The following is a 20,001-nucleotide window of genomic DNA, read 5'->3' as shown; positions in this document are numbered from 1 at the left end:
GTGCCTTTAGGTGGGAGGCGGGACCCTGACCTACATTTGCCCAATGGGAGACGGCACTGGGGGCGGGACCGTGACCCAGTTCGGGCCAATGAGGCAGGCGGGAGGGGGAAGCACATGGCTCTGCGCGTGCTGCCCGACGGGGAGGGTGAGTTGGGGGGAATGAAAGAGGCGCCACTTAAAGGAGCCGCTAATCTAAATGACGGTTTGGGGAAACAGGAAGCCAAAAAACCGAGTGGTGCGGTTTAGGAAGAGGGAGATTGGTTTCTAGAAGAAGGCTGCTGTTCTCCAATACCCAAATGTTTCCCCGCCGCGCCTAGAATCAGACCACTAAGAAACAGGAAGTATTCTGTCCCTTTAATAGCTTTGTTTTGGGGGTGACTCCCCTCCCCGAGTGGGGAGACTTGGAAAGGACAGGCGCAGTCCTCGATGGGGAGTCTCAGCGACCATGGGGGGCACCATCCACTGTAAGACAGACGACACCGGTGGGGGAGAGTTAGTTTAGGGCACCACAGGCTGGACCCTGCAGAGGGGCGGGGGCTGGGCCACGTAGGGCTCTAACCACAGGGAGGCTGCGAAGGGGGAACCCGGAATGTACCAGGTCGACAAGCTGGGGAAAACGGGCAGATTCTGGACCGGCACTGGGTTGAACCAGCAGGAGGCAGCAGGAGGGTGGAACAGGGATGTCCAGTTTCAGCATCAGACTCAACTATGTGAAGGTATTCATGGGCGGGGGTGGGGGTGGGGGTGAGTCTGGGCCAAACCATGTGGAGAAGCCGGAGAGGTGGCCTTTAGATCGCAGGGCTGAGCCACAGGGAGGCAGCAGAAAGGGAAGGGGAGTGTACCATGTTGATTTCCAGGAAGGGGGTGTGTGTCAGATTATGGAACACGATGCGATTGTACCACATGGAAACAGGGAAGGGATCCGGGCTGTACCATTGTGGAAAGCCATAGCAATAGGAACCACGGCCCAGTAGTTAATCGTACCACAGGGAAGCCAGGTGGCTCGGGTTCGGGTTATATACAAGTTGCAGGTTGCAAGCGGTGAAGAGGAAAAGACAAATCACGGACCAGCAACGGTCTGTGGCGTGGAGGTGGATTGTACCATGTTGACACACACGTAGAAGGGAGAAAGCGAGCGCGAGCTCAGGAGGCTGGACCAAATAGAAACGGCAGAGGGGTGGGTAGGACTGTATCACTTTGGGAAAACAAGGCGGGGGTGGGGGGTGGGAAACACATAGGCGGGTTAGACCAAGACGTGCGGGGGAGGGGGGTGCAGACTGGACCATACCATGCAGGCGGTAGTTGGGGCCTCGGCAGCGCCTCTCGGGGTGCCGGGGGTCCCTGTTGCCCCTCAAGGCCCTGTGGGCCAAGGGCTGCAGGGGCCGGCCGTTACCGCTGAGGCTCTGGAAGATCTGGGACGGAGGATTCTGGCTCAGGAGTCTCAGGGAGTGCATCTGCCGTGGGAGGGGGTGGGAAACTGAGAGTGAATAAGGAACGGTCCGGGTGAATGGTCTCAGGGGAAGCTCCGCCCCTCGGGCGGGTGGGCGGGGCTTTGCTCAGCCCCAGCCCACCCCCAAAGGTTGTCCCTCCCAACAGCCGGACAAGGAAGAAGGGAGGAGAGTAGGTGAGGCCAAGGAAGGATGCCCAGGCCAGGGAATGGGTTAGCCAGGCCAAAGGGGCTGCAGGGCACACTGGGTCACCTGGAGGGAGGTAATATTGAGGGCCCGGTCGATGAGGATCCAGGTGACAGTCTCTGAGCAGGGCGGGGTGCTGAGAGAGCCCTGATAGGTGATGAAGCCAAAGGATTCGGGGAACAGGAGCTCCAGGCTCAGGTCTTGAAGAAAGTAGGCATCATCTGCGGGAATACCGGGCGAGAGTGAAGAGGAGTGCCCTTCTTGAGCTCCCGTCCTGTGCACACACTGCTCCCCCAGTTCCCCACCAATGCACCAGGGACTTACTCTTGTAGGAGATGCGGGTGATGGTGTCACGGTTAAGGAGGCGGCTGAGGAAGGGGTTTGAGCTGCCGGCCACCTGTGTGGGGGTACGAGGTGAGGAGGTAGGAATCCAGAAGCCCGAGCCCCCAATCCCTTCCTTCCCCAGGACGCGGGAGCCTGGGCCTCCCAGCCTCCTTCTGGCTCAGACCCCACCTTCCCTCAGACTCTTGCCTGGGCTCACATTGACAAAGAGGCTGAGAATGGCCAGGCCATTGGGGCCCCGGGAGGCGGCGCTCAGGTTCCCATAGAGTTCTTGGTTGAAGTGGATGAGCTGCACCTGGGAGGGAAGCACAGCGTGGGGGTCCCCCAGCAGAAGGGGAGGAGAGAACGGGCACAGCTCTGGGCCCTTGGGGTCTCAAGTCAGGTTAAAGCTTAGTGCTCGGGGGGCTGTTCTATGAAAGAGGATGGGGTGAGGCCTCAAAAGAAAGGTAAGGTGGGGGAGCAATTGGGTCAACTTGGGGCGAAGGTCAAGGGTCAGAGGTCAGTGGCCACCACCTCCGCAGAGAACCCCTGGTGGTTGATCTGGTGTTCGGAGCCGGCTCCATCCCGCGCTCCAAACAGCAATCGCAGTTCACTGAGTCGGTGGCTATAGAGGAGGGGCCCCCCAGACACGTTGACCACGGGCCGGGGTGCAGGCAGGAAGGAGACATGGCGGCCGGTGTTGTAGAGGGTTCCCCGGAGCTGCGGGAGAGGTGGAATGAGGTGGGAGCCGTCACAGGGACGAAGAGAGATCTTTTCGCTCCCGCGTTCCACTCCTACATTTCCTGCTTCCGACAGTCATTTAATCATTCAGCATAGTTTCAACACCAGTGACTTTGCCAGGCTCTGTTCTGGTCCGTGGCAGGTGCTCACGATCGCTGGATTTATTTCACTAACAAATATTTATTGAGCTGCTACTATGTGCCATGGATGCCAGGAGGAGAGCAAAACAAGTAGACAAAAACCCTGGGCCTCATGGAACTTGCATGCTAAGGGAGCAGACACAATAAATAAGGAATCACATAAGTAAATGCTTAATGAATTACATCTTATGCTCATGCAGTAAAGAACTGAAAGCTCTCAGAAGGTGTAATGGGAAACCCAGCCTAGATTGGGGGTGGGGTAGGGTGGGATGAGGAAAGGCCATCACAAGAAAGTGACATTTGAGTGGAGACCTAAAAGATAAGTAGGAATTAGTTGCAAAGAGCAGAGAGAAGGGCATTCCAGGAAGAGGAAACAGCAAGTGCAAAGGCCCTAAGGTAGCCTGTTTCCATGACAGCAAGGAGGCCAGTGGGACCAGAGCTTGGTGAGCAAAGGAGAGGAGATAGGAGCCAGATGGTGCAGGACCTTGTGGACAATGACGGGATGTTTTGTATTTTTATTTAAATAATTGAAAACACACACACACACACACACACACACACACACAGAAAGAGAGAGAGAGCGAGCTAGGCTCAGGTCATGATCTTTGGTTTGTGGGTTCAAGCCCCACGTTGGAGCCCGCTGCAGGTTTTCTGTCTTTCTCTCTCTCTCTGCCTCTCCCTCGCTCATGCTCGCTCGCTCTCCCTCAAAAGTGAATAAACATTTTTTAAAAAAGAAAAGAAATGGCACTGCAAAGTGGGCAAGAACGTGGAGGCTAGGACCACACCGCCTGGGTTTGGATCCCAGGGATGGCACTCTAGCTGTGTGACCTCAGACAAGGAACCCAATCTCTCTGTGCCTCAGTGTCTGCATCCATAAAATACGGACAATGATAGCACCTGTTTCACGGTGTGGTTTCTGAGGATTAGAAGACTTATTATCAAGCTTTTAAAACGGGGCCTAGCACCGAGAGCGGTTTGTTTTACAATTGCTTTTACAGATGTGGAAAAACTAGCGAGCCATCTTTGGGGAGGGGGGAACAGGTGATCCACTTTCGAGCGGAAGGAGCCTCCTTTCCACCCAGTGTGTGCCCCTCCTTACCCCAGGCTAGATTTCCACCTCAGAGACCCACCCCCACTCGTGCCCACCCCCAGGGGATCGGGTAACCCCTCCCACCAGGCCCCTTACCTTCTCTCCCCCAGTGCTGAGTCTCAGTGGAGGCAGAAAGGGGTCATAAAGGACCCTCTTCAGCTCCACGTCCACGGGGCTTTGCCGCTTCCCCACAGCACACAGACTCCAGGCGGCATTCACCAGGCCCCAGAAGGGAGGCCCTGGAAGCAGGGATGGGGCAGGGAGGGAAAGGAGTCAGAAATAGGGACTGGATCCCAATGCTGGGATCTGCCCACAAGGCTGTGGTCTGGACTCCCGGATCCCAGGAGAGGAAGGGCAGGAGAGGGCGACTCCTGGGTCTGAGGGAGGAGGGGGCTGGGATCCAGAATCCTGGGTCCCAGAAGAATCTTGGAGGAGTTTCCTAAGACCATCTAGCACCCTCCTGGATGAAACCGATCTGAAGTCATGAAGCCATTGGGGGAAGGAACTACAACTCCCAGCAGGCCTGAGGGCAGCCAGCCTGTCCATCCACTGCCGGCCCGCCCAGGCGCCCATGGGAGTCGTAGTTCTTTCAGTCTCCCGTGTCCCGCAGCTGGATAATGAATGTATCGGGGAGAGGAGTTGCAAGACAGGGCTGGCCAAGGCGGGGGAACCGGCCGGCGCCCCACTGGTTCCCAGGAACAGCCGGGACCTACCTGCCTCTTTCCTGGCAAAGGGACACGCGCTGTTTTCCACCCCCACACTCCTTCCTTCCACTCACTCCCACTCACTACTTGAAATGCACATATATAATGTCCCATGGTGAGCTCCCAGGTTCAGAGGCTGGGCCCAACTCCTGAGGGAGGGAGGGAGGGGCTGGGACTCCCGGGTCCCGTGAGGAGAGGGCTCCTGGGTCCGAGGGAGGAGGCACCCGGCAGCCCGGACTCCCGGGTCCCCGCCCTGGCTGCACCTGGCACGAAGTTTCCCTGGAGATTATCCTTGTAGCTCCACCAGTCTTCCGGATCCGGTGCAGGTCCGATGTGAGCTGCGGAGAGAGCAGCCTGAGCCCCTCTCCTGGGCACCCCCCCCCCCCCCCCCCCGCTCAGGGGCTCCTGCCCCAATCCCCCCTCCCTGGGCCTTACCTGCTGCCCCCAGTGCGGCCCAGAGTACCAGCGCTCGAGGGGCGCTCAGTCGAGCTGCAAGCCCCATCCCCGGGAGGCCTCTGAACGACCCCTTCCCAATGTCCCGGCCCCCTCTCTCAGCTCTTCTGGCCCCTCTTTGTGGGACCCAGTCCCTCCAGGACTGCCAGCCTGCCTCTCCTCCCCACAGGGAGACCGGTTCCCCAAACACCGAGGCGGTGGTGGGGAGGACCGAGACCCCCCAAATCCCCTCCCGCCTCCTCTCCCTGCTCTCCCTTCCTCTCCTCCTTCTCTCTCTTTTCCCCAACACTCCAGCCTCCCTCTACCTCCTGATCTTCCTATTCCTCTCTCTGCCTCCTGCTTCTCCCGGGGGTTACCTCCTGGTTTCTAATCCACACCCCCCCCTCTTCGCTCTGTCTTCTTCCAGCTCCCCCCCTCCCCCCAGCCACCTAACCCCATGTCTCCATCCTGCTTCTCTTTCCTCCTCCCGGTCTCTCTCTGTCTCCAGCTTCTCTCTCTCCCTGCCTCCCCACCTCCTCCTCTCCTGCCTCTCCTGTTTCTTCTCCGTCTCTCTCTTCCCTCGTCCCCGCTCCCTCCTCCCCCTCCCTCTCTTCTCTCTCTGGGTGTTATTTAATTTTTTTGTCGTTGTTGCTGGGGGGGGCGGGTGATCTCACAGCAGCGAACGCTCCTCGGCCTGGTGTAGGGGGGGATGCCCAAGGGGCAGGATGGAGGGATCGCTGGGGGCCGATCCCCAGCTTCCAACTGTGCCGGGGCCATGGGGGCGGGGCGGGGGGGGGGGTTGGCCAGGACACCTAGGGCCCGGAGCTGGCAGTTCCCATCCTCCGCAGAAGGGGGAAGGGGGGGGGGCTTAAGGTGGCGCTGACAGTCCTCCGAAGTCTCGGTGCTATGGTCCCGCTGGCGCCGGAGGATCCGAGGTCCCCCGGCTCGCGGGGACCCGGGTTGGAGCCCGCACCGGCGCCTGCAGCCCCCGCCCCCCCGCCCCGCTCGGCCTCGGCTGGGGGCTGCCTTAACCGGGCTGAGGGATCCCCTGGGAGATCGGGGTGCGGTGCGGGCGGCTGACCAGGAGGGGGAGGCAGAGACCTGGAGAGGGACCGAGAGCCGGGAGGAGGAGCCGGGGAGGCGGAGGCGAGAGAGCCGGAGGTGAGGTCGGGGAACTGCCGAGGCTTGGGAAGGGAAAGGGAGCCCGAGATGGACTCGGGGCGCCAGGGCCGGGGGAGACCGCCGGCTGGAGATGGGGAGGCCAGGAGGGAGGGCGAGAGAGACAGAGACACACGCTGAGAGAGAGATCCAGGTAGAAAGACGCGGAAAGGGATACAGAGAGAGAGAGAGAGAGAGAGAGAGAGAGAGATACTGATGGAGACAGAGCAAGAAACACGCATACACACTTAGCTATAGCAACAGAGAGCCCCATCCACCCAGCAGGTCGGAGATGCCAGAACGAGTCGCCAGGCAAGGCCAGAGGGGGGGGAGACAGAAATAGAAAAGAGATCCAGAGTGACACAGCCAACACTAAAGAGAGAGACAGAGAAACACAGAGAAAGAGGCAGACACACACACAGGCACCTGAGTAGAAACACTGCAGGGAAAGAGAGAGAGCCAGAAAGTACCAGATGGCAGAGACCCAGGGGCCCAGACGGAGGGAGAGAGACCCAGAAACAGACCAACGGACGTCAAGGGAGAGAGTCGAGGCAGAAAGACAGACATTCGGATAGAGAATTGGGAACAGACATTCCAAGGACCTAGAGATGGAGGGGACAGGGACGCCCAAAGAGAGTCAGAAACGAAGAGAAAACGCGAGAAAGAAAGGCATGTATGACTTATCCGTTGCCACAATGGATATGGGGGGAACAAATTTCCCCCAAACTCAGTGGCTTAAAGCAGCAAACATCTGTTGTCTCACCGTTTCTGAGGGGTTAGGGTTTGGGAGTGGCTTAGCTGGGTGGTTCGGCTCAGGGCCTCTCATGAGGGTCCAGTTAGGCTATGGGCCAGGGTGCCGTCATCTGAAGGGTCAACTGGGGCTGGAGAATCACTTCCAAGCTCTCCTACACGGCGGTTGCCGGGAGGGCCTGGGCTCCTCACCAGTGGGCCTCACAACGTGACTTCTGGCTTCCCCAGAGCGAGTGATTGTGTGTGTGTGTGTGTGTGTGTGTGTGTGTGAGAGAGAGAGAGAGAGAGAGAGAGAGAGAGGTCTTCTATGACCTAATCTCCAAAACCACACACCATCACTTCTGTTTTCTTCTGTCCCTCAGAAGTGAGTCGCTAAGTCTCACTAAGCCTAAGAGATTAGGCCCCTCCTCTCGAAGCATCAGAGAATCCACGAGAGAGAAGAGGGAGAAGAAGAGGGAGACAGAACAACGGGGAGAGATGGACCCTGAAAGCCCCGTGAGGCTTTGAGGTCAAGGAGACACATATTCAGAAACTCAGTGACACGTGGAGAGAGATGCTTGAGGGAGCTATGGAGACAGGGAAAAGAGGCAAGACAAAGGAAACAATGGCGATAACATGGTAACAACAACAACAACAACAATAATAATAAGTTACAGTAATAACAGCCAGCACATAAAGCAGCTACGACATCCCAGGCAGAGTTCTGAGACTTCCTGTGAACTCACTCATGTAATCCCCAGCCGCCCAATGGGGTAGAGGCTGTGGTCCCATTCTACAGATGAGGAAACCAAGGGTCAGAAGCCATCAGTGACTTGCCCAGAGTTCTCCACTTAGGAAGTGGATGAGCAGAGGAGGAAAACAAAGAGGAGAGGGGGGGAGGGGCGCCTGGGTGGCTCAGTCGGTTAAACATCCGACTCTGGATTTCAGCTCAGGTCACGATCTTGCGGTTGGTGGCTTCGAGCCCTGGGTCGGGCTCTGCACTGTCAGTGCGGAGCCCGCTTGGGATTCTCTTTCTCTCCACTCTCTGCCCTCCCCCCTCTCAAAATGAATAAATAAACTTAAAAAGAAAAAAGAGGAATGGAGGAAACACAATGGAGGCATAGATGCAGAAAAGTGGGGAAAGCGTCAGGAAGAGTGGAAGAGGGACCCAAATCTGATGGAGAAAAGCCGCCCTGACTGGAGTTTTCTAGACACCAGGCCAGGCCATGCACCCTGTAGGCTTTATTTCAAGCCTCAAAGCTGCCCCATGAGGTGGGGTTAAAATTAGCCCCATTATAGAGCTCTTCCTGCCCTTGGGTCCTGTCCCCATGCTTTAATAAGAATATAAAAAAATTAGCCCCATTATTCAGATAGAAACACTGAGGCTGGTGAGAGAGAGAAGCGGCTCATCCAAGATATAGTAGGTTGGACGGTTGGATGGTGCCCCACACACACACGAAAGAAAGAAAGAAAGAAAGAAAGAAAGAAAGAAAGAAAGAAAGAAAGAAAGAAAGAAAAAGAAAGAAAGAAAGAAAGGAAGGAAGAAAGAAAGGAAGGTGCCTCAAACCTGTGAATGGGACCTAATTTGGCCAAAAGGTTTTTGCAGCTGTGACTAAGTTAATGACCTTGAGATCCTCCTGCATTATCTGCCTGGACCCTAAATCCAATGACAAGTATCCTTATGAGAGAAAGGCAGAGGGAGATCCAGATTGGAGTGATGTGGCCACAAGCCAAGAAATGCCAGGAGCCACCAGAAGCTGGGAGATGCGAGGAAGGATCCTCTCCTGGAGCCTTCAGAGGGACCATGGCCCTGTCGACACCTTGATTTGGGCCTCCGGGCCTCCGGAGCTGTGAGAGAATAAATTTCTGTTGTTTTCAGTCACACGGTTTGTGGTCATTGGTTATGGCAGCCGACCTCACGGGTGGGGAGAAATACTGAGAAAGTCTTGGAACTTTTCGGAGACAGGCAATGACGGAGCCAGAGATACGTGGAGGGAGAGACAGACAAGACACTTCACTTCCTGACACGTCAGGAAGAGTAGGCTCTACCGAAGAGTTGGCTCTCCTCCTCCGGGAAGCCCTCCCTGATGCCCCAGGCTGGGTCAGTGCCTACTGAGCACATCCCTAATGCCCTGTGATTCCTCCGTTAGAGCACAGATCCCATTAGAGGAGGAACTGTCTCCTGTGTGTCCTCTCTCAAGGGCCCAGGCCTGACCCATCTCTGGGTCCCCAGCATTGCCCCACACAGGGCACATGGGGCTGTTCCTCAGGAGAGAAATCGAACATGATTGAATGAGACCATACTTCCCATGTCTCTCCCCTTGAGACTCTGGCTCCCTCCTATCTGCTTGGGAGACACTTGGGTTTCCTGCAAGGTCCAGCAAGGGCCTCACCTCCTCCAGGAAGCCTTCTCTGATCTAACAGGGGAAGCCCCAAGCTGTCTCCATTATCACACATCACACCGATGTGACTGTATGTAGGTCTCTCCCCTACGACACCCTCCCCCTGCAGGGCAAGTCCTGGGTCTGACTCAGGTCTCCATCCCAGTATTTCCCAGGGAGACCTCAGGAGAGTATGTTGAATGAAGGAATAAATGAAGAAATAGAGTCAAAATAGAGACAGTGGCAGTGAGAAATGGTGGAGAAAACATTTTTGTGTAGGGGAGGGGGGACTAAAAGGAAGGCTTCCGCGGGCGCCTGGGTGACTCAGTCTATTGAGCACCCGACTTCGGCTCAGGTCATGATCTCGCGGTTCATGGGTTCGAGCCCGGCATCGGGCTCTGGGCTGACAGCTCGGAGCCTGGAGCCTGCTTCGGATTCTGTGTTTCCCTCTTGCCCTCTGTCCCTCCCCCACTCGAGCTCTATCTCTCTCTGTCTCTCAAAAATAAATAAATTAAAAAAAAGAGAGAGAGGAAGGCTTACAGGGCCTCCTGGCTTCTTGATTTCGGCTCAGGTCATGGTCTCACGGTTCCTGAGTTTGAGCCCCACATCGGGCTCCATGCTGACAGTGCAGAGCCACCTTGAGATTCTCTCTCTCTCTCTCTCTCTCTCTGTCCCTCCTGCTCTCTTTCTCTCTCTTTCAAAATAAATACATAAACTTTAAAAAAAGAGAGAGAGAGGAAGTCTTCCAGGTTTAGGTGACATTTTCCCCTTTGTCTGTCCCCATAATTGAGGCCCAGGTCCAAACTCCTCCTCTCCCTGCTGGCCTCCCTCTCTTGGCTCTCCCTCTGCCTCCGGCCTACCCTTTACGGATCCCAGACCTCACCCTGCCTCTGCCCTAGTCACAGAGGTCCCACTGATGCCCAGCACCCCTGGACAGAGTGTCCGACCCTCAGCCTTTCTTGTTGTGACCAAATCCTTCATCTGTCCTTCAAGGCCTATCTCAAATATCACTTTCTCTAAGACACGTTTCCTGATCTCCGGGCTAGGTTCACAGCCCTCTCTGGGCTCTCCCAGTGAACTGAACACCTCAGTGATTAGAGGACTGGCTCTCCCCTTTCTTTAGCTCATAGACCTCCCAGGGCTCCCCAGGGCCCCACGGAAAAAACACACAGGCCCTCAGCCTGGCCTTAGAGGCCTCATATGCCTTGACTACCGCCAATCCCCAGCCTAATCTCTCCGGTCTAACCACACCAGGCCCTCTGGCTTCGAGAACTTTGCACCAACTCTTGCCTCTTCCTCTAAAAGGAAAGAGGTTCTCTTTTCCTCTTCTCTGCTGGGCAAATTTTTACTCGGTCTCTTAGATACTGCAGGAGTCTACTCTTCTAGGAAGCCATCAGCAATGGTGAGGTGGGCAGGAGGCTCCTTTGAGTTCTGGAAGCCACCTGTGTGGCCTCCACGATAGCACACAGACAGACTGGGCTCGCTGCCCGGAGGCGGAGGGAATGGCCAGGCCGGAGGTGGGTCCCAGATGTGGATTTCACGCCTATTTGTCTCGGTCGCTGGGAACAAAGTTTGGGTCATAGGGAACATATGGGGCTCACCTCGGTCCTCAGTTTCATCTCCTGCCTCCCTGACCCCTGGGTGGGAGGCGACAGGGCCAGGACTCTCCAGGCCTGGATGGTTCCCACAGCCTCTCTTCAACTCCTCGCCTTGAGAGCAGGGAGAGAGAGCTGTTCGCAGCTTCCGCTCTCTTGGGGGAGCCCAGCAAATTCTTGCAGATCTGTGTTCTCTCTGTCTTTTGGGCTCTCCTTTCCTGAGGGAGCTGTGGCCACCAGGCATTTATTTATTTATTTATTTATTTATTTATTTATTTATTAATTTTTTTAAATATTTATTTTTGAGACAGAGAGAGACAGAGCATGAATTGGGGAGGGTAAGAGAGAGAGGGAGACACAGAATCCGAAGCAGACTCCAGGCTCTGAGCTGTCAGCGCAGAGCCCGACGCGGGGCTCGAACTCACGGACCCACGGACCGCGAGATCATGACCTGAGCCGAAGTCGGATGCTCAACTGACTGAGCCACCCAGGTGCCCCGGCCACCAGGCATTTAAATACACACACACACACACACACACACACACACACATATTAAAGTTTAGGGGCTGCGGTTACAACATGGAACAAAACAGACGCAAATCCAAGGTCAGGACGGCAGGAGGTGGAATGCAATGCCATGACCAGACTCCTTTGAATCTCAGCTTCTCTTTTCCTGGAATTGCCAATAAGGCTGCTCTGCCTAAAAAAAAAAAAAAGGCTGTTCTGCCTAGCACTTCATGATGTCATAGCATACTCTGGGTTCTGGGTTCTGATTGGCTAAGGGTCTGGCCTAAAGTCAGGTTGGCCGATTGTCCGAAACATTCTTTCTTTTTCTCTTTCTTTGATAGTAAAACACCCTATTTAGCTGGCTCCAAGACAGCACAGCATTAAAAGTTGTTTTTCCACCTTCTCTTGCAGCTAGGTGTCGTCATATCACCAGATTCTGGCCAATGAGATAAGAACAGAGGGATTGTATAGCAGTTTTTGGAAAATAACCCTTATAAGTCAGCTGTGTGGGACTTTTGGCCTTTTCTCTTTACCTTCTTCCATCCTGATGCACTCTATGGATGATGGAGAGGAAAGCCAGGAGGTTCCAGGTGGCTTGACTACATCCAGATTTTTCTTGTTTGTTTGTTTTTTGTAATTGGCTTCACGCCCCTCGTAGAGCCCGTCGTGGGGCTTGCACTCACGACCCTGACATCAAGACCTGTGCTGTCAACGCAGAGCCCAACGTGAGGCTCCATCTCGATCAAGAGTCGGATGCTCAACCGACTGAGCCACTGGGGTGCCCCTGACTTGGGTTTTAAAGCCACCATCCTGGTTCTGTCTGAAGAAAACTCTAAGTAGGGGGGCAGAGGGGAGACCAGTATGGACACTACCGTAATAACCCAGGAGAACAATGGTGGGGGCTTGGACCACGTGGTGGCAGTGGACATGGTAAAAATGGTTGAATTACGAACGTATGTAGCGGATGGAGGGTACAGGATTTGCAGATGGACAGGACATGCGGGTGGAGTGGGCCATTTCCTTCCTTTTTGTTGGCTGGAGGGCCCCTTCTCTCTTCCTAGCACCCAATGACATCATGGCCCATCCTGACTCTCCATTGGCTGAGAGGCCTTCTTTCTTCTCAGGGAAGGAACAGGGTTGCTCTCCAGGCCCCAGTGGACGGTAAGTCACATCCCTTCCTCTGAGACTCTCTCAGAGCATTCCCTCGGTGACTCTCCTGCAAGGATCACCCAAATTTGAAATTGTTGTTGACTGTGGCTGCAGGGGGCAGAGGTGAGGTGGCGAGGAAAGTTCTAGGCTATGACAACCTTCCATTCCATGGTACTTACTGCTTCTTGCTTTTTTTAGCTCCACCCCTGTGGCCTGTAGGGACCCAACTGTTGAGTGGGAATAGAATTCTGCTTAGCAGCGGGGCGCCTGGGTGGCTCAGTGGGTTAAGCGTCTGACTTCGGCTCAGGTCATGATCTCATGGTTTATGAATTTGAGCCCCACGTCAGGCTCTATGCTGTCAGCTCAGAGCCTGGAACCTGCTTCGGATTCTGTGTCTCCTTCTCTCTCTCTCTGCCCCTCCCCAACTTGTGCTCTGTAACTCTATGTCTCTCAAAAAATAAATAAATGTAAAAAAATTTAAAAAAAATCCTGCTTAGCACCAAGTGATGCCCATACCACTCTGTGGCTTCCAACTGGCTATTCTCTCCAGAAAGGGTTTAGGCTGGACTTCAAGACCAGATGAACCTCAGTCAGAACCCTCTTCGGATATTCACTCCAAGTCCCTTTGTTCCTTTCTCAGAGACTATCCTAGGGGCCATCAGGAACACAATGTTCCTAAAGGTGGAACTTTCTGGAAACCCGGCACTGCTGTCCTTTTCCTCTGGCGCATCTCCCGCCATTTCCATCCACCCTCCCTCCCACTGGCTTCTGGCCAATCGTCAAGCAACACAAATCTGACCAGCACATAGTGATGTCTTTCCAGCCCTTTCGCTGGGTTTGGCATTTTGTCGGGGGGCACTGCCATACTTCAGCTCCGCACGTTTTCCTCATTTTGCCCCTCCCAGGCCCTCCCAGCACATATCAGGTGTCTGTGGCCAAAATTCCCCAAGCGTTGAGACTTTATTTAGGGGACTGGCTGCCCAGATCACAGGCCAAATGTCCTCGCAAGAGGCCAAAAGCCGCGCTCCCGGCCTGCCGCCTTCGCGGAAGGGTCCCTCCAGCCTGGCGCGTGCCAGTGACGTCAGCGGCTCCACGGCTCCTGATTGGCTCGCTGAGGGACGCGCCGTGGAAGTAGAAGGTTCAGCTCGCGGTCGCTCCCAAGTTCCGTCGTCGTCGTCGTCGGCGGCGGCGGCTGCGGAGGCCGAGCAGGTGGGGCTCTAGGGCTCGGGCCCCGGGCTCGGGGTGGGGGGTCGCAGGTCGCGGCAGCCCCCGGCGCGCTCCTGCAGCTGCAGCCGCCGCAGAGGCCGGGCCCAGCGTGGCCTCCAGGGCAGCGCGACGCCGTGGCGGTCGAGGACCAGGCGCGCGGGGTCGGGGCCGCCGGCCGCGCTGCCCAGCAGCAGGTAGTGGGTGTCGGGCCGCAGGCGCAAGCAGCCGCAGGCCAGGTCGGCGCGGGGGACCCAGGCGTCCTGGCCACCGCGACGCACGGGCCGCGCCCGCTGCTTGTACACGGCCAGCACGCGCATGGCCAGCCGCTGCCACGCCGGGCCCGCCGCCTCTGACGCCAGGACCTGGGCGCGGAGAACTGCGGGGAGGGCTGCCGTCAGGCCCGGGCTGGGTGTGGGGGGCGCCCCTGGGGTGGCGTGGGGTCGGTCTTGGTGGGGAGGGAGGCAGGATCCCCGGGAGGGCTCCCAGGATACCATTAGGAAGGAGAGAGACCTTGAACGTTTGAGGGTGGGCTGTCTGGAGGTCTGGCCTGGCGTGGGGGAGACGACGGTGGGGCTTATGGAGTGCCAGGTGGGGTTCGAGGATTGTAACTATGGAGGCCAGACTGAGAGAGGAACCCAGGAGCATGGGACATGCCAGGTGGGGCCCTTTGGGGTTCATACTGGGAGTAGCAGATGCCCGAATTGGGCGTAGGAGAGGACTAAGGGGACCCTACAGTGGGTGTGGCCGGGAGCAAGGCAGAAGAGGCAGGTCCAGGGTCTCTAATGTGGCAGCGTGAAAGATGTCAGAAGCAGAGCCCTTGGGAAAGGGTATTGCTGGGAGGGGGGGGGGGCTCTGGGACGAATTTGGGGGCCAGAAGGAGGTCAGAACCTAGAACCTGAGGTCCTACTGGTGGTGATTCGGAAACATGTAATCGCTGAAGGGCCGAGGCGAGACATGTCAGGGGAAGGACTCTGGCTGGCAAGCTAAGTCTGTAAGGCAGAAGATCTCTGTGGGAGGTGGGACGAGAAGTTTCCACCTTCCAAGTCCTAGGACACTAGTGGCTAGGACCAGAGGATGATGATCCTCAGGGAGGAGAGGCCTGGGGGGTCTTATACCATCGAGGAAAGTCATGGGCTGGGCTGAACTCCTGAGTATCTAAGAGATCTCTGAGGTCACGGGGCTGGTGTGGACTAATGGATTATGGCACTTTGGGGTGCGTCTCTGCGAGAGTGGGGCTAGGGCGCAGAATCTAGGACCCCGATGGGAGGCGGAAAGCGTCTAAGATAGGCAAGACCATCCATTCAACCAGTTCCCCTTTCTCCTTCCATCCCCAAGAGGCCAGCTGTCTCCCTCAAAGATGTCCAGCTGAAGGAGATAGCGAAAGTCTGAAGGCCGAGAAGGTGGGGGAAGAGGAGACAGAGGAAGATAGGGAACGCCCCCCACTCCACTGCCCCTGCCCCCCATTTATCTTCTGTCCCGTTAGGTCCTAGATCAGGAAGGGTCCTTTAAGAAGAGCCCCCCCCCCTTCCCACTTTAGATGAGAACTGGGAAGCCCAGAGAAAGAGGCGGGCATCAGAACACCTGGCCAGCCCCCAGCCTTGTTTTTTCCTCCCCAGCACTCACCGTAGTCCTGCTGGCAATACCTCCAAAGGCTCATGTATACCCTGGTGTCCGAGACATTGCAGTAGTTTTGACACTGAGGGTCTGGGGAGGGTCAGGCCATCTGCAGTGGGCTCCCGAAGCCTGGACCACAGCATTCTACCCCCTGCCCAGCCCCGCGTGCCATCTTGACGGACACTGGAGGGGGGCGTGCCGCAACCCTGGGGACTGGGCTCGGTGGGCCACCCCTGGATCCCCCACCTGGGGACCCAAGCAGCCCGTCCCCGATCCCGCTTGCTGCCAGGGTTCTCCACACCAGCCTTACCGGAGCTGTAAGCGCCAGGGGTAGTAGCAAGGGGGGTCGTCGCCTCTGGAATTCCTGTGAGAGAGGAGAAATTTAACCTTAGGGGTCCCCCCCCCACCAACAGGAATCCAGACCCCCCGTGTCTATTCCCTTAAGCACCCTTCGCCCTCCTCCTCCAGGACCTGGAGTTGGTCCCTAGTCCCTTCCTCCTTCGGATCCGGGAATCTAGACTCCCAGCCCCCTCCTCCCTGGGACACAAGAGTCCGGGCTCCCGGCTTCCTCCCTCCCAAGACTGAGGGGCCTGGAGTTGGAGGCCCCACCTCCCCCCAGGGACCCAGCGTCTGTTGCCCCGCTGGAGATGTGAGAGGTCTGCTTCCCGTCCCACTTAGGACACGCGGCCCTGCCCCTCATGACTCACGCTGGCAGGGCATCCTGGGAGAGCGGCTCTGCTGGTAGCCAGGACCACAGCGGTTGCACGTCAGGCCGGTGACCCCTAACTTGCAGGAGCACTGCCCGCTGGTCTGGTTGCAGATGCCACCCGTCGCCCCAATAGGGTGACACTGGCAGGCTGCGTGAGGAGAGGGGCCGGGGATCTGGAGTGTCTGGGCCCCGGGTGCTCCTTCCCAGTCGCCCAGCCCCCTCCTCCCTCAGACCCAGGAGTCAGGTCCCGCCCGCCTCTCCTCCTAGGCCCCGCTCCAGGCTACACTCACCCCTGCAGGCCTTGCGGCTGGTGATAGGCTGGCCGGGGTCCCTCCAGAACCCCGGGCGGCAGTAGTGACAGTGGCGCCCAGCCGTGTGGTGGCGGCACCGCTCACAGACGCCCCCGCTCCGGCCGCCAGACAGCCTGAACAGCTCCGAGTTGAACCTGCAGCGTCGGGCGTGCTGGTTGCAGGAACAGGCTAGGAAGAGGACGGAGCAGGCGCGCGTCAGGCCCGGCCTTGCTGCTCTGGGCCCCGGGCTCGCTCCCCACCGCCCGCAGGAGAAGAAATAAAGCGCGAGAGCGGGTACAAAGAAGAGATGGCCGGGGGTGCCGGGGTAAGCCTGGCTCCCCGAACCTCCTTGTTCTCATCTTGGGGTGCACTGGACTGAAGTGGGTAGCCCCGAGGGGCCCGATGCACCGCCCGAATGTCCCTGAGACGCTGGGGTTCAGCACGGAGCGCTGCGGGCACGGGCTGTGGAGTCAGACCCCGCACGTCCGCTCCCCACTGTGTTCCTCGAGCAAGTGACTTTTCTGCAGCTCAGCCTCCTTTGCCGTAAGATGACAGTTCCGATGTCTACTACTTCCGGAGGCTTAAAGGAAACCAAAAGGATGTGAAGTTCTTGACCCCGGGCCTGACCCAGAGCCTGCCCTTGCCTGTGGGGAGTTTCTGCGCGCCCGGTGCTGCACATTTCGTTCTCGGAACGGCTCTGTGAGGTTCACGGCTTCCAAAGTAATACAGCTGAGGGGGTGGCAGGGGCAGGGTCGGCACCCAGGCCTCCTGGCTCGAGTCTGTGCACCGCGCAAGCACGGTCCAGTGTGGCCCGCGCCCCGCGCGAGGATTCTGTGCGGTGTGTGTCTTCCTGGGGGGCTCTGGTCAGAGAGGCAGTGGGCGTCGAACCTTACTGTTTCTCACAGTTACCAGGAAACAGCTTCTCGGGGCGCACCCCCAGGGATCTGTGGTTCTAGCCAGCGAGATGCTGACTCAGGGGTTCGCGGGCAGTTCTTTGGAGAGATTTAAGGAGGGGCCTGGGCTGGCAAGGCCCGAGAACGCGGAGAAGCGGTAGGAAGGTCAGGAAACTGAGGCAGCCGTGCGTTCTTGGGAATATGAGTCCCCCTCTCTAAACCGTGGCTTCCTCCCATCCAGTGGGGACCTCAGTTCTTCTCCCCCAGGGTTTCCATGGGCCTGGAGGCGGCTGGTGCTCTTTAGATTATCAGTGGGAAGAATCTGGCTTTGGATTCCTTCTGACCTGAGGGTGATCACTTCACATCACTTGCGCCCCGAAAACTCTGGTGGCGGGAAAGGGTTCAGATCACCCCCGTCGGTCAAACCCACGGCTCTGCCGCAGGACTTAGTCCCACCCTGTGCGCCCAGACCCTGCTTCGTCACGACACCGTCGGCTTCTTGCCCAGATTCGGAGTGCCGGCGCCACGCTCGGCCTGGGGCCGTGTGGTGACCCTCAGACGGAAGGCCTCCCCCGCTCCCAGGCCCTGTCTGGGCCCAGGACGACCCCCGGCCCGCCCCCAGACGTGAGTCTCCCCTCTGGGATCAGATCTGGCTGGTAGAGCGGAGTGGAGCTACCTCCCGGGGCCCGGTGCGGGGCCTGGTAACAAACGCACACCATCAGCCAGGGCGGCAGAGGCCGGAGGCAGAAGAGAGGGGGCTGTCTCTGAGGAGGGGCAGCTGGCACATGGGCAGGGCAGGGCCCAGACCCTGGAATCTCCCGCCTGGAAAAACCCGAGGGAGGGTGGAGGCAGGGAAGGTGTGGAGCAGGCCTGGAGCTTGCCGGGCTAGCCGGATGGCCCGGTGGATCGCCCGTTATCTAGGAAGGTCTGTCTTCCTGAGTCCAGTCCCAGCACCGCCGCTTGCTAGCATCGAGACTTAAAAGCAAGTGGGGCGGCCCCTCGGGCCCCCACCCTCTTCATCCGGGGAGTGTTAACATTGGCGATTCCGCAGCGAGGTCTTCCTTGGGGCCAGGTACCATATGCTAAGCTTTATTGTAAGGACTCTATGCATATCAACTCATTGGGTTTTCACCACGGCCTGTAGAAGTGCTGTTACCAGCCCCACTTGACACGCGGAGGAACCGGAGGCACAGAGAGGTCAGGTCACTTGCCTGTGGTCACACAGCCACGGAGCAGAGGAGCTGGGATTTGAGCCCAGGCCGGCCGGCCCGCCGCTGAGCCCGAGTGCCCATCTGCCACCCTGGGGCACCGAGTGTGACGGCACCTGACGGGAGCCAAGACCCCAGAGCGGGACTTCCCGAGCTCAGATTCTTGACCCTGCCGCTCCCTGGCTGTGTGTGCTTGGGCAGGGGCCTTCTTCCCCTCCGGCCTCAGCCTCCTCATCCGTGCAAGGCACCCGATGACAAGCCTGCCTGGTACCCAGCAGGCGATGGGTACATATGTGTTCATGAATAAATACTTCCCCCATGTGGTTGGTTTGGTGACTCGGGAAAAGTCCCGCTGCCCTGTTCCTCACAACCGTTGGGTAAATATCACCGGAGCACCTGCAGCAGCGGCATCATAATGGTGTGTGGGGCAGAGGCTGGAGAGACTGGAGCCCCCAGTGGGCGGCAGAGAGTGGCAGGCGGGTGGAGCCTGCGGGGGGGGGGGGGGGGGGGGGGGAGGCTGTGGGGGAGGCGAACGGGGGATCCGCTCAGGAGCAGTGGGGGTGAAGCAAGGAGCAAGCCCGGCTCGGGCTCGCAAGGGAGCGAGCACACTGCCCGCAGGCACCAGGGACCGGCTGCTACTGCCAGAGCCTCGGGGGCCGAGTGGTGGGTGGGGGCAGGAAGAGGGGGGCGCCCAGGACTCACGCAGGCAGGGGTGGGGGTGCTGGGGCGTGGCGGGCCGCCAGGGCCAGTCTCGATGGGACGGGCGGCAGCTCTCGCAGCCTGGGCCGGTGGTGTGGTGGCGGCAGCGGCAGCGGGGCGGCCGGGCGCGGGCAGCGCAGCGGGCAGCGTGGCCGTGGCACTGGCAGCGGCCTCGAACGCCACCTGCCGCCAGCCCCGCCCGGCCCCCGAACTCCACGCGGAGGTGACTGACCACCACGCTGGACTTAGGGCCCGGCGGGGCTCGGAAGGTCACCTTCTCGGGCCCCCCCCAAGGCCCCAGGCCAGGCGGGTCTGCGCCACAGTGATCTCCAGGGGCCTCCGGTGGCCCAGGCAGCAGACAGGACCAGGGCCGGGGATCCTGGCGTGCAGAAGCGCAGGCTGACGGACGTCAGGAGGAAGGGGCCACCCAAGGCCAGGGTCAGACTCCCGTTGCAGGTGGCCCGGGGGCTGAGGCCTGCCCCCAGGGAGAGGGCACAGGCCTGGGGACAGGAGGCCGCCAGGCCGGCCAGCTGGGTCACCGGTGGGAGGCAGAAGCGGGGGCGGCCACCTGGATGGTAACACGGGTCTGCGGTGGCCTGGCTCACGAGGAGCAAGAGGGCAAAGGTCACGGGCATGGTCCTAGCAGAGCAAGTACCTGGAGAGGAGGAGAGGAGAGGAGTGACCAGGCCGAGGGTCGTGGGTCACCCTCCACCCCCGCTCCCCGCAGGCTCTCTGAGGATCCCTAGCATTCCACCCCCGGCCCTGCCCAAGCCCCCCTGCCCGGCTGCTTCTAAGCGAGGA

General features: G+C 58.5%; 2 protein-coding genes and 1 long non-coding RNA gene across 3 annotated transcripts; 1 reads left to right on the top strand and 2 right to left on the bottom strand.

Moving 5' to 3' along the window:
• Positions 1–333: 333 nt before the first annotated feature.
• Positions 334–5,171, bottom strand: CA11 (carbonic anhydrase 11). Its single transcript, XM_049621545.1, has 9 exons — positions 5,066–5,171; positions 4,894–4,968; positions 4,023–4,165; positions 2,490–2,675; positions 2,176–2,271; positions 1,959–2,031; positions 1,701–1,855; positions 1,289–1,454; positions 334–462 (listed from the first exon to the last, which is right to left on the bottom strand). The coding sequence occupies exons 1-9, from the start codon at positions 5,130–5,132 to the stop codon at positions 437–439; spliced, it is 987 nt and encodes a 328-aa protein (XP_049477502.1). The 5' UTR covers positions 5,133–5,171; the 3' UTR covers positions 334–436.
• On the top strand, positions 437–8,831 carry LOC125915623 (uncharacterized). The gene is made up of 2 exons (XR_007455716.1): positions 437–716; positions 7,333–8,831. It is a non-coding gene; the product is annotated as an uncharacterized LOC125915623 (long non-coding RNA).
• Positions 8,832–13,364: 4,533 nt separating this feature from the next.
• Positions 13,365–19,835, bottom strand: NTN5 (netrin 5). Its single transcript, XM_049621077.1, is given in 7 exon segments — positions 13,365–14,163; positions 15,411–15,491; positions 15,712–15,765; positions 16,109–16,258; positions 16,401–16,589; positions 19,204–19,489; positions 19,491–19,835. Coding segments are annotated over 7 exon segments (1,470 nt in total). The 3' UTR covers positions 13,365–13,798.
• Positions 19,836–20,001: the final 166 nt, after the last annotated feature.

Source organism: Panthera uncia (genome assembly GCF_023721935.1).
Source record: "Panthera uncia isolate 11264 chromosome E2 unlocalized genomic scaffold, Puncia_PCG_1.0 HiC_scaffold_19, whole genome shotgun sequence".
Classification (NCBI taxonomy): Eukaryota; Metazoa; Chordata; class Mammalia; order Carnivora; family Felidae; genus Panthera; species Panthera uncia.
The sequence above is the reverse complement of the archived record's forward strand: the minus strand, read 5'-3'. Positions and strand labels throughout refer to the sequence as shown.